The sequence below is a fragment of the Bufo gargarizans genome, chromosome 10 (assembly GCF_014858855.1).
Source record: "Bufo gargarizans isolate SCDJY-AF-19 chromosome 10, ASM1485885v1, whole genome shotgun sequence".
NCBI lineage: Eukaryota > Metazoa > Chordata > Amphibia > Anura > Bufonidae > Bufo > Bufo gargarizans.
Genome location: NC_058089.1, coordinates 43,657,956 through 43,674,578, shown reverse-complemented (window position 1 = coordinate 43,674,578; position 16,623 = coordinate 43,657,956). Strand labels below are relative to the sequence as shown.

Here is a 16,623-nt window from a genome sequence, read left to right as displayed (position 1 = left end):
TCAAGAGCCACCACACACAGGCGGATCCTGGACATGGGCTTCAAATGTCGTATTCCTCTTGTCAAGCCTCTCCTGAACAACAAACGTCAGAAGCGTCTTGCCTGGGCCAAAGAAAAAAGGAACTGGTCTGTTGCTCAGTGGTCCAAAATCATCTTTTCTGATGAGAGCAACTCTTGCATCTCAATTGGAAACCAAGGACCCAGAGTCTGGAGGAAGATTGGAGAGACATACAATGCAAGGTGCTTGAAGTCCAGTGTGAAGTTTCCACAGTCTGTGTTGATTTGGGGAGCCATGTCATCTGCTGGTGTTGGTCCACTGTGCTTCATTAAGTCCAGAGTCAACGCAGCCATCTACCAGGAGATTTTGGAGCACTTCATGCTTCCTTCCGCAGACGAGCTTTATGGAGATAGTGACTTCATTTTCCAGCAGGACTTGGCACCTGCCCACACTGCCAAAAGTACCAAAACCTGGTTCAATGACCATGGGGTTACTGTGCTTGATTGGCCAGCAAACTCACCTGACCTGAACCCCATAGAGAATCTATGGGGCATTGCCAAGAGAATGATGAGACATTAGACCGAACAATGCAGAAGAGCTGAAGGCTGCTATTGAAGCATCCTGGTCTTCCATAACACCTCAGCAGTGCCATAGGCTGATGGCATCCATGCCACGCCGCATTGAGGGGCCCAAACCAAGTACTGAGTACATATGCATGATTATACTTTTCATAGGTCCTACATTTTTCTATTTAACATCCTTTGTTTATTGATTTCATGTAATCTAATTTTCTGAGATTGTGAATTTGGGGTTTTCAAAAGCTGTAAACCATAATCATCCAAATTAAAACAAATAAAGGCTTGAAATATCTTGCTTTGCATGTAATGAGTCTCTCTCATATGTTAGTTTCACCTTTTCAGTTGCATTACTGAAATAAATGAACTTTTGCACGATATTCTAATTTTTCGAGTACAAGCATCCATAGTAATCAATGGATATGCATCCATTTCAATTGGTGCCCTGCAATGCAACAGTAAACAGACATTTACCTTGCCGCTCCTTCTGACATAACAGCTGGTCAAAGGGGTACCCATCAACTGAGCCCCCTGCTATCAGCTGGTATCATGGGATAAAAGGTGGGCAGTGGCCACTCATCAACAGGACATACTGTCATTACCTGACCATTACACATCAAATAGCAGGTCATGAAGCAACCAGCAACAGGACCTCTGCTAGGCTGGTCATGAGAAAACAGCTAATCATGAGGGCACCCAACAACAGGACCTCTGCTATCAGCTGGTCTTATGAGAAAAAAGCAGATCATGAGGGCACCCAACAACAGGACCTCTGCTATCAGCTGGTCTTATGAGAAAAAAGCTGATCATGAGGGCACCCAGCAAACAGGATCACCTGCAATCAGTCGGTATCATGGGAGAACTGCTAGCCATGGGAGCCACCAGCAGCAGGACCTCCTGCTGTTAGATTGTCCCATGGGAACCCTAAACAGTAGAAAAGAACCAAACTAAGCTAGATTAGTAACATTAGTGAAATACTCCTTCGCACTGGCCCAATAAACACTGTCATTTTCTCTTCATTTACAATTCAATGCATAAAAATGTTGTGAATCACTAACACCTCTGAGCTGTGGTACTGGAAGTCATTTCGAGAAACCGAAACTGCATTTGCAATGTAATCTTCATGAAATGTGGAATTCTCAGCACTACAGTATGTGCCTTATAAGTCCACTCCATCCAGTCCCCTACATGATGGTTTGCCTTGGCTGATAACCTGTAGCCGAATTATCACTTCCATAAACAGATTTCAACAATCTAATATGTGCAATAGTTTTCCATTTAAATGAGGACACTTCTTTATTTGGCTCATATTTCAGCTCCCTCTTAACAACAACACATTAGCATTTCACTGATGTGAAACATGAATTTCCCTTTATACTTTAGTCCCTGTTAATACTTCTTCAAAGCTGGCTGCATGAATACAAATTATTATTTTCTTGTTTGACTAAGAACCTGACCTGATCTACTTTTGACAGTCTTCCACCCATATTCTCACTGTCAGGATCTCCCATCCTGGCAATCTTCTTGTCAGTTATATTCTCTTAATTTTTTTCTTATTGGCAACAAAGACAAGGCAAGACAGCCAAACACAATAACTGGCAGTACAGATGATATTAGAAAAGACCTGCAACCATCAACCAAGAAGTAATGATTGTGGCCGAGAAAAATAAATGAATAGGTCGCTGCTTGCCCAGGTCAATATGTTAACCTGAACAGTGCAGGCTTATACGATTGTGTAATCCTATTATAAACCAAGATATACATAGTACAGTATATATCACCCGAGGCCAAAGCACTTCGTAAACAAAATACAATGCTACAATGTTACAGGTTGGTCAGAGGACCAAAATTACAGTTGTAGCAAATACAAAACACATCTATAGATGAACACACAGCTGGTCAAGAACAAAGTACTCTGCCTTGTTACCAGGTGGATGTGAGCGTAATCCACGTTCTTCTGCCTTTACAGCACTGATCCCGATTAGATAAAAGAATATACAAGCTCGGAGGAAAACACACAAAACCTGCCGTGGTCTTAAGCAAATTCCCCACCTTTAGTATCAGTCTTATAGGTAACAAAACAAAGAAGGCACACCACCAAGGGGGTGGAAATCGAAACTAGTAATTTGATTAGTTATTCATATAAGGATGTGACGGCTAACCTCCGGCAATCCAGCTGTGGTAAAACTACAACTCCCAAGATGTACAGTCGTGACCAAAAGTTTTGAGAATGACACAAATATTAGTTTTCACAAAGTTTGCTGCTAAACTGCTTTTAGATCTTTGTTTCAGTTGTTTCTGTGATGTAGTGAAATAGAATTACACGCACTTCATACGTTTCAACGGCTTTTATCGACAATTACATGACATTTATGCAAAGAGTCAGTATTTGCAGTGTTGGCCCTTCTTTTTCAGGACCTCTGCAATTCGACTGGGCATGCTCTCAATCAACTTCTGGGCCAATTCCTGACTGATAGCAACCCATTCTTTCATAATCACTTCTTGGAGTTTGTCGGAATTAGTGGGTTTTTGTTTGTCCACCCGCCTCTTGAGGATTGACCACAAGTTCTCAAAGGGATTAAGATCTGGGGAGTTTCCAGGCCATGGACCCAAAATGTCAACGTTTTGGTCTCCGAGCCACTTAGTTATCACTTTTGCCTTATGGCACGGTGCTCCATCGTGCTGGAAAATGGATTGTTCATCACCAAACTGTTGTTGGATTGTTGGAAGAAGTTGCTGTTGGAGGGTGTTTTGGTACCATTCTTTATTCATGGCTGTGTTTTTGGGCAAAATTGTGAGTGAGCCCACGCACTTGGATGAGAAGCAACCCCACACATGATTGGTCTCAGGATGTTTTACTGTTGGTATGACACAGGACTGATGGTAGTGCTCACCTTTTCTTCTCCGGACAAGCCTTTTTCCTGATGCCCCAAACAATCGGAAAGAGGCTTCATCGGAGAATATGACACTGCCCCAGTCCTCAGCAGTCCATTCACCATATTTTCTGCAGAAGATCAATCTGTCCTTGATGTTTTTTTTGGAGAGAAGTGGCTTCTTTGCTGCCCTTCTTGACACCAGGCCATCTTCCAAAAGTCTTCGCCTCACTGTGCGTGCAGATGCACTCACACCTGCCTGCTGCCATTCCTGAGCAATCTCTGCACTGGTGGCACTCCGATCCCGCCGCTGAATCCTCTTTAGGAGACGATCCTGGCGCTTGCTGGACTTTCTTGGACGCCCTGAAGCCTTCTTAACAAGAATTGAACCTCTTTCCTTGAAGTTCTTGATGATCCTATAAATTGTTGATTGAGGTGCAATCTTAGTAGCCACAATATCCTTGCCTGTGAAGCCATTTTTATGCAATGCAATGATGGCTGCACACGTTTCTTTGCAGGTCACCATGGTTAACAATTGAAGAACAATGATTAATTTAAGCATCACCCTCCTTTTAACAGGTCAAGTCTGCCATTTTAACCCAATCAGCCTGACATAATGTCTCCAGCCTTGTGCTCGTCAACATTCTCACCTGAGTTAACAAGACGATTACTGAAATTATCTCAGCAGGTCCTTTAATGACAGCAATGAAATGCAGTGGAATTTTGGGGATTAAGTTAATTTTCATGGCAAAGAAGGAATATGCAATTCATCTGATCACTCTTCATAACATTCTGGAGTATATGCAAATTGCTATTATAAAAACTTAAGCAGCAACTTTTCCAATTTCCAATATTTATTTAATTCTCAAAACTTTTGGCCACGACTGTACACTTGCTTGGCTGTACTCAGAACTCCATTGAATTGAATGGAGCATGCTGGGAGTCGTAGTTTCACTACAGTTGGAGTGCTGGAGGTTAGCCATCACTGATATAAGGCAATACTTCCTGATCATACTAAGTATCTTAGTAGTTAAAAAGTGTGTCCCACATCTTATCTCATGGTTAGCATTCTTTAGCAATGTATCACATGAAAGCCACAAAGAACAGAATCAGTCTGGCATTAAAGCTACAGGGTATAAACAACTTAAACAAAGTTTCCACAGTTCAGACCATTTCCATCACATGGCCATAAAGTTTTGATATCTCAATTTCCAGGGGTTTGTCAGGGAAGGCTGGGTGGTTAGACAAATACGTGTATATTACAGTAAAAATTAATTTTATTTTTACTAATTTACTAGCAGAAGAACCCGGCTTCACATGGGTATATTTCATCTATTTAATGTAATGTTTGTGTGCGTCGTTAAAAGATATCGACAGTATCCACTATAACAGTGACCTCTACAGCACTCGCCCCTTATCATAGGTTACAGTCCCCTTAAGTGTGACCTCCACCATTCCCGGCCCACCTTAACAGAGACCTCCACAGGAACTGCCCCTTTAAGAGTGACTGCCACAGTACCCTTCTCCCTTAACAGTGACCTGCACTGTACCCCGCTCCCTTAACAGTGGCCTCCACTGTACCCTGCTTGTCCTTTAATAGTGGCATCCACAGTCCCCTGCTCCCTTAACAGTGACCTCCACAGTGCCCACACCTTTAAGTCACCTCTACAGCGGTTGCCCCATTAGTGACCCCCACAGTACCCTGTCTCCTTAACAGTGATTTCCACAATAGCCCATCTCCTTAACAGTCACCTCCACAGTCCCCCTCCCCCTTAACAGTAACCTCCACAGGGCCCACCCCTTTAACAGTGATCTCAACAGCAGCCGGCTCTTTATTTGTGACCTCCACCCTACCACGTCTCGTTAACAGTGATTTCCACAATAACCCGCCCCCTTAACAGTGACCTCCACTGAGCTGTTCCCTTAAAAAGTGGCCTCCACAACAGCCCACCCCCTTAACAGTGACCTCTACAGCACGCCACCCCTTAACACTGACCTCCGTAGCGGAGCGTCCCCTTAATTGTAACCTCCACTGTTCCCTGCCGCCTTAACAGAGAACTCCACAGAGCCTGCCCCTTTAACAGTGACTGCTACAGTACCCCGCTGCCTTAAAAGTGACTCCCACAGTGGCTTCCCCTTTAAAAGTGACATCCACAGTGCCCTGCCTTCTTAACAGTGACCTCCACAGCATTCCACCCCCTTAACAATGACCTCCACAGCGGCCGCCCCTTTATTAGTGACCTCCACAGTACCCCATCTCCTTAACAGTGATTTCCACAACACCCCGCCCCCTTAACAGTGGCCTCTACAGCAATCTGACCCTTAAATACTGACCTCCATAGTGGACCGTCCCCTTATCTGTGACCTCCACAGCAGCCTGCCCCCTTAACTGTGACCTCCACAGCACTCCACCCCTTTAAATTTGACTTATGGCAGTGAAGAAAAATAGCTGGGTTGTTATGGAAACCTGGTGTAAAATTCCCTTTTTTATGGAGACTAAGGGCTTGCGAGCTTCGATTGGCTGATAAGGGTCATGTTACCGTGTGTATGGCAGTTGAGATATGAGAAGAAATACCTGCAGGCTTCTATTGGCTAATGTAGATTATGTGACTGTGCCATATTTGAATTTTTTGGGGAATATCTCCGGAACGGTACATGCTAGAGAGCCGAGACACGGTCTAAAACCTTACCGGACACCTGATGTACATGTGTGCCAAATTTCATGATTGTAAATGCGACGGTGCGGATTCCTTTAGCGGACATACATACACTCAGCTTTATATGTTAGATTGGCTTGAGTTTAGATTTACAGAGTACAAAGACTACTACAAATCATCAAGGGAAAACTCATAGAGTCTTAGGCTTTATTTAGACAGTGGCAAAGTCTTAATGTCCATATTACATACCCAGTCCCCGGTCTGACCACAGTGCTAATTACCCAAACCAGTAGCATCATAGGGTTCCCTGATGCTGTGTTAAGGCAGTGGATGTGGAATCACTAGGTCAGCCAACAGATTTGGCTTAGAGCTAAACTTAAGGGAGTTATCCTGGCAGTACCCTGGTATTTTTTGAACCCTATACATGGATCTGGACTTTGCTGCAGGGGAGCACTGGTACAGAGCGGAGGAGGGTCAAAATCCAGGAATCAGGCAGAAGTCAGTACACGGGCAAACAATCGGATACAGCAGTCCTTTGCAGGGAACTAGCAAGCTAGATAACCTCATAGAGGAAGGTGCCTTAAGTACCCAGAGGTGACCAGGCATTGGCCGGGGGAAATTAGGATGCATGCACTAGCCCTTTAAGAGCCAAGGAGTGCTACCACACCCAAGGAGCAGACTGGAGAAGCCTAGCTGGCAAGTGCAGGCTGTGGCCAGCTGAAGGAGACAGAACCAGATGGCTGGAACCACTGCACAGAAGCTGTGGGACAGTAGTGGTTCTAAGCCACTAGAAAAGATGGCACAAGGTGAGTGGACTGGTGCCCCTGCCCACCCAGGACATCAGAGCAGTGACCGTCAAGATCACAGTAAGTTTGGATGAATAGACCTGCTGCTGGATAGGAATTGGCAGCTCGAATATGGATGCTCAAATGTACTCACATTACCTCTAAATGAGGCTTTGTACTATACCTATACAAGAGGATTGATTACTTCTCAGTAGAACTTATGGTGATAAAATCTCACACGGCAAATAGATGGGCACTTTATAACAATTATTCCTATATAACATTAGCAGCATGACAGGAATCGGTGTATATGCTTATAGACACTAGAATCTTAACTGGAATCTAACTGGGAATTTCTGCTGAAACAAATCTGAAATTAATGGCCAAGGGTTCTCATATTTTTTCCCTGATAAGTTCTATAGGCTATTTTTCTGAATAGTGCCTCCAGAGTGAGACAGAAGGAAAGAAATGATGTGCAAATTGTCCTTATCACCTTCTTTTTACAGCTGCCCAAATATCAGGTGTTCAATGAGCACACGCAAAGGCGAGGTTTCGTTATCCACCTACTTTTTGAAGCTCAGCACTTGTCCCCCTACGTTGTCCACTCTTCTTCTAGGTCACTTGCTTCAGTATCTGACAATTGAATTTGTTATCTACAGTGACCTCTTATTTCACTCCTCAAAATCTTACTACTTTTGCCATAATTAGATCATAATACACACACCAAGGGTGCATATATTTTACTTTTGCATAGCACTGGGAATGCAGGACAAATATCATTTGTCTCTATGATAAATGAGCTGTCACTACATGCTGTCATGGAGGGCCGGCTACAGGCCTGTTTTTGTTTTCTTGCTGTAGCCATGTATATGGCCATGGGCTGTCAGTGACAGTTCATGATTCAATTATGTGACCAGCAAAATTATACAGCCCTGGACCAAATCTTGGAACCGAACCAGAGTTCGGAAAATGTTTTTTTTTTTACAGTATAAATTAATTTCTGAAGTTATTATGCAAAGTGATAACTTTGGCTCATCAGAAGCAATACATTCGAATACTGTATGGAGATCCAGCTCCGTACAGTATTAGAATGAAGTTTTATGTGAATCGACTTCAGATGTTTCATCCGAAGTCAATTCGCTCATTCCTAAATATTATGCTGCAGCAAATAGAACACTAAATGCTGCATCATATTTTGCTCCTCTATATTTCGGGAAATTTGATAAATAGCAGATACTTCATTAACTGATATATATATGTATGTATACCCTCAAAATAACTATTAGGCCCCTTTCACACGAGTGAGTTTTCCACGCGGGTGCGATGCGTGATGTGAACACATAGAACCCAAACTGAATCCTGACCCATTCATTTTAATGTGTCTGTGTACATAAGCATTTTTTTTCACGCATCACTTCTGCGTTGCATGAAATACGCAGCATGTTCTATATTCTGCGTTTTTCATGCAGCCCTACGGCTCTCAGTGACTTTGACAAGGGCCAAATCGTGATGCTGAAAGACTGGGTCAGAATATATCCAAAACAGCAAGTCTTGTGAAGAGTTCTCAGAAAAGACACTGTAGCACAAAGTGCTGAAAAGGTTAAAGGGAACCTGTCACCAGGATTTGGGGTATAAAGCTGAGGACATGGGTTGCTAGATGGCCGCTAGCACATCCGCAATACCCAGTCCCCATAGCTCTGTGTGCTTTTATTGTGTAAAAAAAAACGATTTGATACATATGCAAATTAACCTGAGATGAGTCAGAGCTTGAAAATATGACTCTTCTCTGGTTATTCTGAATCGGCTGCAAAGGCTATGAATGTGGTTTTCAGTAGCACATGGAGCTCATTGCCCTGAAGAGATTATTCATCCCAAATCACCTTTCCAGATAGCTTACTCAGTCCCAACTCACATGAAAGAAGATCTGGCGATGTTTATTCGTCGTATGATCCGTAGAATGCAAGTTACAACAGGTAAAAGAACGATTCTTCCATGCAGGTATAGAGAATAGACACAGGTCAGATGAATTACAGCATTAAAATGGCTGATACAGCAAAGAGGGGGAGGAGACTGAGCAGCATGCAAACTAAGGAAAGCCACAAGAGACAAACTAGATAGGCATTAAAGAGACAGTACATAATAAAAAATAATATCATGTAACATGACACTCCCCGCCTGAAATCTTTAGATTTCAAAGTCTATTACATATATAAAGATAAGTCCAACTTGAACCTGTAGGGGAAGAAACGTTAAAGGTAAAACTGGTGTGTAAACCATAGATACGAGATACCCGCAAACACAAGAAGGTATGCAGTAAATGAACAATGAAACATGACGTCCAAAAAACAGATGGCTTGAGTCCTGCGGTCTATCGTTTGTAATGGTGGGACTTCAACAGTAGCACAGTCAATAGTGATAGTCTCCCCGCCATAACAGGTATAGCCGGTACTCCTACCTAAGTCACTCACTTGGGAGAAGAAGCACCAATTCCGTGATTGGTCGTGAGAAAGTCCGAGCAGAACCTCCTTTAGTTATCTTAACTTCAACCTTTCGAACCTTTCCGTCATCGCTGGGCATTACGCCTGTTACAAGACCCATAGGCCACTCATTGCGACAGACCTCTCTATCTTTCAGAAGAACAAGGTCTCCTACTTTGAGGTTAGGCTTGGGTGTTTGCCATTTGGAACGGCTTTGAAGGGTATGCAGGTACTCCATTCTCCAGCGGTGCCAAAACACATTGGCTAGGTGTTGCACCCGTTTCCATTGACGCCTATAGATATCCTTCGGGTCAATCTCGGCAGAAGATATCACGGTAGTTCCAACCTTCTGAGTAAGGAGTGTGGCTGGGGTAAGGATCATTGGAGCATCAGGATCGGAAGATACTGGTACTAGAGGCCTTGCATTAATGATGGCGGATACTTCTGAGAGAAAGGTACTCAAAGTCTCGTGAGTCAATAGTGAAGACTTGTGGTCCTGCAACATGGAATCGAGAATTCTTCGAGCGATTCCAATCATTCGCTCCCAGGATCCTCCCATATGCGAAGAATGTGGTGAATTAAACAGCCAAGTACATCCATTGTTTGCTAAGAAATTGTCTAGTTGAAGTTCTTTACAGGCTCCAACGAAGTTGGTACCACAGTCGGATCTTAGTTGTTTGACAGGTCCTCGGATGGAGAAGAATCTTCGTAAAGCGTTGATGAAACAAGACGAATCCATTGACTCGATCACCTCGATATGTACAGCTCGTACGCTGAGACAGGTAAACAACACGGCCCACCTCTTGCTATTGGCTGCTCCACCGCGAGTCCTACGAGTTACCACAGTCCATGGACCAAATACATCAACTCCAACGTAGGTGAAAGGTGGATCTGTACTTAGGCGATCAAATGGCAGGCTTGCCATTTGTTGTAGTTGGTGTCTACCTCTTAACTTGCGACACTTGACGCATTTAAAAAGCAGGGAAGAAACACATCTCTTCATTCCAACAATCCACAAGCCAGCTGACCTGATAGCACCTTCTGTAAATTGTCGGCCTTGGTGCTGTATTAGTTCGTGATGGTGCCGTATTAGAAGAGTGGCAATGTGGTGCTGACCTGGTATGATGACGGGGTTTTGTTCCTTGCTGCACAGGTCAGATTTCTCTATTCGACCTCCAACTCGTAGCAACTGATTGTCATCGACTACAGGGTTCAGATTAAATAGTGAACTACCCTTTGATAGAGGTATTCCACCTTTGAATCTGTGCAACTCTTCCATGTACACTTCTTGTTGTACACAGCGAATGATTACCCTTTCCGCCTGCTCAATTTCCGTTGCAGTAGGGAGGTTGGTACAGATATGCCAGCCATGACATTCTGAAGTTGAGCTCCTTTTAAAACAATGGACAATGTGTATCAAATAAGCAACGGTCCTAACAGCTGATGACCAGGTTGAGAAACGTTCAAAACGATGCGACTTTAGTTTTTGTTCTGAACTCGCAGAGGTACACAGTGTGGTGTACATAGACCTGATTTCTTTATCATCGTCAGGATGTACCAGTTCATAGGTAGTGTCCGTGGGAATTGAGTAGGAGTTTTCAGAAAGAAATCTTGGAGGCGACAGCCACAAGCAGTCGAGGAGAGCTACTGGAGATATAGCTCTTGTCCCACAATCGGCAGGATTAAGGTCAGTGGGAATATGGTGCCATTGCTTTGGCAAGGAGAACCTTCTGATACGTTCTACTCTATTGCTGACGTACACGTAAAATTGTTTAGTTTGGTTGTAAATGTAACCAAGCACTATCTTGCTGTCTGTGTAAAATGTGAAGGAATCAATGTTAATGTCCATTTCACTCTTTATGACTTCAGCTATTTCCACTGCTAGCACAGCTGCACAAAGTTCAAGTCTGGGTATGGTATGTGCGGGTTTTGGTGTTAGCTTTGTCTTGCCTAGAACAAAGTTGCAGTGTATGTCTCCATTAACTCCTGAGGTCTTCAAATAGGCCACTGCAGCTATAGCTTCAACTGATGCATCAGAGAAAATATGGATTTCCCTCTGGACAGTGGCTGAGATGGAGACTGGGGCATAGCAACGTGGAATTTGGAGCTGTTCTAATGTCTTCAGAGAACCTCTCCATTTCTCCCATCTTCGTTGTTTCTCAATAGGTAACGGAGTGTCCCAATCTATGTTATCAGTTGTAAGCTGTCTTAATAACATCTTACCTTGGATGGTGACTGGGGCTATAAATCCCAGTGGGTCGTAGATGCTGTTCACTACGGACAAGACTCCTCTCTTGGTGAAGGGTTTGTCACAGGTTGACACCTGGAAGGCGAATGTGTCTACTTTGATGTTCCACAGCAGACCTAGACTTCTCTGCATAGGGGGTGCGTCTGACCCAAGGTCAAGGTCTTTCACACTGGCAGCATAGTCCTCAGGGTGAAATGCATTCATTAGCTCTTGGCTGTTAGATATAATTTTGTGAAGTCTCAAGTTTGCTACAGCTAGCATCTCTTTTGTTCTGGTAAGAAGATTAATTGCTTCTTTAGCAGTAGGAAAGGATTTGAGCCCGTCATCTACGTAAAAGTTCCTTTCAACAAATTGACGAGCATCGGATCCATACTCAGCTTCTCCAAGCTGAGCTGTCTTTTTTAGTCCATAGATTGCTACAGCTGGGGAAGGGCTGTTCCCAAAGACATGTACCCTCATTCGGTAATCAATTACCTCTTTGTTGATGTCGTTGTCCTTGTGCCATAGAAACCTGAGGTAATTCCTGTTATCTTCCTTGACGATGAAGCAGTGGAACATTTGTTGAATGTCGGCCATCACCGCTACAGGTTCTTGACGAAAGCGAATTAGGACTCCAATGAGGTTGTTGTTCAAGTTAGGCCCTGTGAGGAGCATGTCGTTAAGTGAGAAGCCTTCATGTTGGGCACTGGAGTCAAAGACAACTCTGATTTGGTCTGGCTTTCGTGGGTGATACACACCGAAGGAAGGGAGGTACCAGCATTCTTCTCCTTCTTTCAATGGGGGTGCGGGTTCGGCATGACCCCTGTCAAAGATATTCTGTATGAAGTCCACAAAATGTCTTTCCATCTCTGGCTTCCTGCTTAAGGTACGCTTTAAGGAGGAGAATCTTTTGACTGCTTGATGTAGATTGTTTGGTAGCTTCTCTCTCGGGAGGCGAAAGGGTAGGGGTGCTACCCAGCTATTGGAATCTTCCTGAAAGAACTCATTGTCCATTACTTTAAGGAATTCTTTGTCTTCTGCCGAAGGAGCCAACTTGTCGTCTTCACTGCTTACATTGAAGACTGTAGAACCAAAGCTGTCATCGTAGGTGGGGGAAAGGTTTGTGTTGCGATGTTGCAACTTGCAGCTAGTTACCTTCTCCTTCACCCAGTAGTGATGTGGGCATGGCTCAAAGTAAGTATTACGACCATTTGGCAATACATTTGTCTTGAATGAAGAAATGTTAGTAGGCCTTTTCATTTTGCCTATACAGACGTTGCCTATGATGACCCAGCCTAAGTCCAGGTACTGGGCGAATGGGGCCTCTGGAGGTCCGCTGACCTGCCTGTGTACCTTGTGGATCCTTAGAATATCTCTTCCCAGCAGAAGAAGGATTTTAGCATCTTTGTCAAGTGGTGGGATTTCACTGGCTATTGACCTTAGATGAGGGTGGTAGAAGGCAACTTCTGGTGTAGGTATTTCTTCTTTGTTGGCTGGTATCTGGTTACACTCTACAAGTGTAGGTAAGGGTAATTGTAGGTTATTTTCTAGGGAGGACACAATAAATCCATGAGCCCTTCTTCCAAAAACCTCTGTAGTTCCACTACAAGTGCCTAAGGTGTAAGGGTGAACCTCTCCTTTTGTGCAAAATAGATCGAACAGTTCGGATCGTGCAAGCGATCGATTGCTTTGATCGTCTAAGATAGCATACACCCTTAAAGTCTTTTCTGGCTGATCCTTGTGATGAATATTCACTAGGCATATTTTAGCGCAAGATTTGTCACAGTGGTCTTCCCCACAGACTTCAGTGCACGAAGAAAATACCATGGTGGAATTAGGTAAGTGATCTGTACTCTTCCCGCTGTGGTTCTGCCCAGGAGGAAGGTCTGCATGTTGTGAAGGATTGGACTCAAGGGGATGGAGTGCTTGCACATGGTCCTCGGAACCGCACTCTATGCACTTGATAGGAGTTTTACATTCCTTGGCAAAGTGATCGGTGGAAGCACAGCATCTATAACATACCCCAAAAGTCTTTAGGAGTTCCTTTCGTTCTTGTAGGGGCTTCTTTCTGAAACCGATACATTTTTTGAGGGGATGAGGCTTCTTGTGGATGGGACATAATCGGTTTGGGTTTTCGATCTTGCCGCTCTTGTTTGGGGCGGGAGTGGGAATAATGTCTGTCTTCCTAACGGACACGGGACCTCTGCGGTTCCTGTAGCTAGTTTGTAGGTTGTCACCTTTAGGTGAGGGAGTGTTGAACTCGTTGAATGCAAAACTAGGATCGTTCTTGGTGTCAGCAATGTTCCTGACGAAATTGCAGAAGTAGGAGAACGGGGGAAAGGAAACCTTGTTTTCCCGTTTGTATGATGACCCAACTTGGATCCACTTTTCTTGTAGGCCATGCGGAAGCTTGCAAATGATAGGGTTAACTCCTCGAGCAGTGTCCAGGTAACTGAGGCCAGGTAGCTTAGGGTCAGTTTTGGCAAGCTGGACTTCGAGAAGAAGGTCGCTGAGTCTCTGGAACTCTATATTGTCCTTACCAGATATCCTTGGGAAATTTTCCAATCGTTTGAGCAATGCATTCTCTATGGCTTCAGGACTACCGTAAGTCTGTTCTAGACGCTCCCATGCTGCGGTGAGACCTGCAGTTGGATTGTCGATGTAAACTGACCTGAGGCTCTTGACACGTTCTGTTGACTGTGGGCCAAGCAACCCGATCAGCAGATCCAGCTCACGATCGGCAGTAAAACCGATACCGCCTAATGTCGTTTTGAAAGCGGCTTTCCAGCTTCTATAATTTTCAGGATGGTCGTCGAAGTTTACTAGGCCTGACTTGGCGAGCTCATGTCGAAGTAAGTACTTTACTACCTCTGTTGTATCGGTTGCCTCTGACTTTACATAGGAGGTTGCTGGTTGATTGTTGTGGATCGCATTGTTTATGGTATCGTTGCAAAGAGACGTGGGAAGATATGGTGCAGCAAGGGCATTCAGCTGAATTGTTGGGTGAAGGTCTGGAACAGTACTGTTAGCAGGAGGCTGGCGACTTGCTTGCGGCTTAGTGTGCCGTTTTGTGACATATGCGGGATCAGCATGACAGTCGGGAGCTGCACTGGGGTGGGTTTGCATGTAGGAAGTGGCTGGAACGGCTTTTACCTGACGATGTGGTGAAGTCCTTGCGTTGCCGTGAAACGTGGAGGTAATTGAGTGTTCACTGCTGTGGTTTAGAACATAGTTCTTAGTGCGTTCAAAAGGATCTGCTACATCTGCCTTGACGCTGACCCTTTCGCTAGCATTTTCATCTGCACCGATAGCTTGTTCCAAAACCTTTAGTTTTGCTGCAGCTGCCTCGTAGTTGCTCTGTTCCTTTAAAGCTTCAATTGCTGCCCTTTGACGTGCCGTTTGAGCTTCTATTGCTGCCTTTTGATGCGCTGCCTCGGCTTCCATTACTGCCTTTTGATGCGCTGCCTCGGCTTCCATTACTGCAACCTCGGTCTCCATATCTGCTCTTTTTTTTGCATATGCGGCCCGTACCTTGATAGCCTCTGCTTCGGCGCGGGCATTCATTAGCTGTTCACTAAGCGTTGAGTGCTTTGAACTTCGGGATCTAGAGGAACCTTTAGAACGTCTGGTGGATACAGATTTGTGAGATACAGTGTCCCGTGGCAGCATTAATTTTGCTTCTGCCTTTGCTTTAGTTCGCTGGATAAAGCTTTCTCTTTCCTCATTAAGAAGCTGGGCATTGTTAAGTTGCTCTAAGGACTCCTCAGTGTTGATGCTTTGCAGAATAGTTTTATATTTGTTGCTTGTAGTCTGGTACAGTTCGTATGAAGCAGAGAGATGCTTTATGGCGCCCTCTAGTTGCAGTACCTCATGGCTGGGACATGAAATCACATCAATGTGGGTGAGGATTTTATCCCAAATCTGCTTCAAACTGGTTGCTAGTTCAGTTCTCATGGATTCATAGTTCTCTTTAACCTTCCAAGTGGGTTTCACAGAGCGTTTGGTCGATGCAGTGAACTCTGGGTCCTCATCCTGACTTTCTCTGTGTGAAGCATGCTGTGGTGTTTCATCACACACTGAGCCCTTTCCACTCATGATGGCCTGCAGTACACAGGCTTGACTGTAGCAGTGAAGAGGGTCTGTATACTGTGAGGAGCTGTAACAAGCTGTGCTGGGGTTGTATGCAGAATTCTCGTGCAATACACACAGTTACACTTCACTATGATCTGTCCTGTGACGCAGTTATCTCTGTGCAGGCTGCTGGATACGTTCTTTTACTATTCTGAATCGGCTGCAAAGGCTATGAATGTGGTTTTCAGTAGCACATGGCGCTCATTGCCCTGAAGAGATTATTCATCCCAAATCACCTTTCCAGATAGCTTACTCAGTCCCAACTCACATGAAAGAAGATCTGGCGATGTTTATTCGTCGTATGATCCGTAGAATGCAAGTTACAACAGGTAAAAGAACGATTCTTCCATGCAGGTATAGAGAATAGACACAGGTCAGATGAATTACAGCATTAAAATGGCTGATACAGCAAAGAGGGGGAGGAGACTGAGCAGCATGCAAACTAAGGAATGCCACAAGAGACAAACTAGATAGGCATTAAAGAGACAGTACATAATAAAAAATAATATCATGTAACATGACACTGGTCACACAAGTAAGATATGACTCATGTTAATTTGCATAAAAGGCAGGAAGTACAAATATGCATAATACTTATAGAATTCGTCTGCAAATTAAATTAAGTGTAATTTATGTGTTTAGGGTAACACAATGAACATTTAGAAACGCTCAGTGAGGGTAGCATAGTAGAGGTGACAGGTTCCCTTTAAAGATCACATAAAAATATTACTATTCAATGAATATAATATTTCAAATGAAGCATGAGTGCAATAATAAAAAAAAAAGTCATTTAAGAACAGATTTTCCACTATGGTAGCACCTTCTGCGGCTGAAATTCTGGTCTACTTGCTCCTATATTGGGTGGTAGACTGACATGCCTACTTGCTTCCCTGCAACACTC

At 44.0% G+C, this 16,623-nt stretch overlaps 1 protein-coding gene across 1 annotated transcript in view; it reads right to left on the bottom strand.

Annotated features, from left to right (window-relative positions):
* LOC122920786 overlaps positions 1–10,646 on the bottom strand; it is a 70,497-nt gene extending 59,851 nt beyond the window's left edge. The window contains exon 1 of the mRNA XM_044270514.1: positions 8,800–10,646. Within this exon, the coding sequence (XP_044126449.1) occupies positions 9,348–10,643 (1,296 nt within the window). The 5' untranslated portion in view covers positions 10,644–10,646 and the 3' untranslated portion in view covers positions 8,800–9,347. The remainder of the gene's footprint in view (positions 1–8,799) is intronic.
* Positions 10,647–16,623: the final 5,977 nt, after the last annotated feature.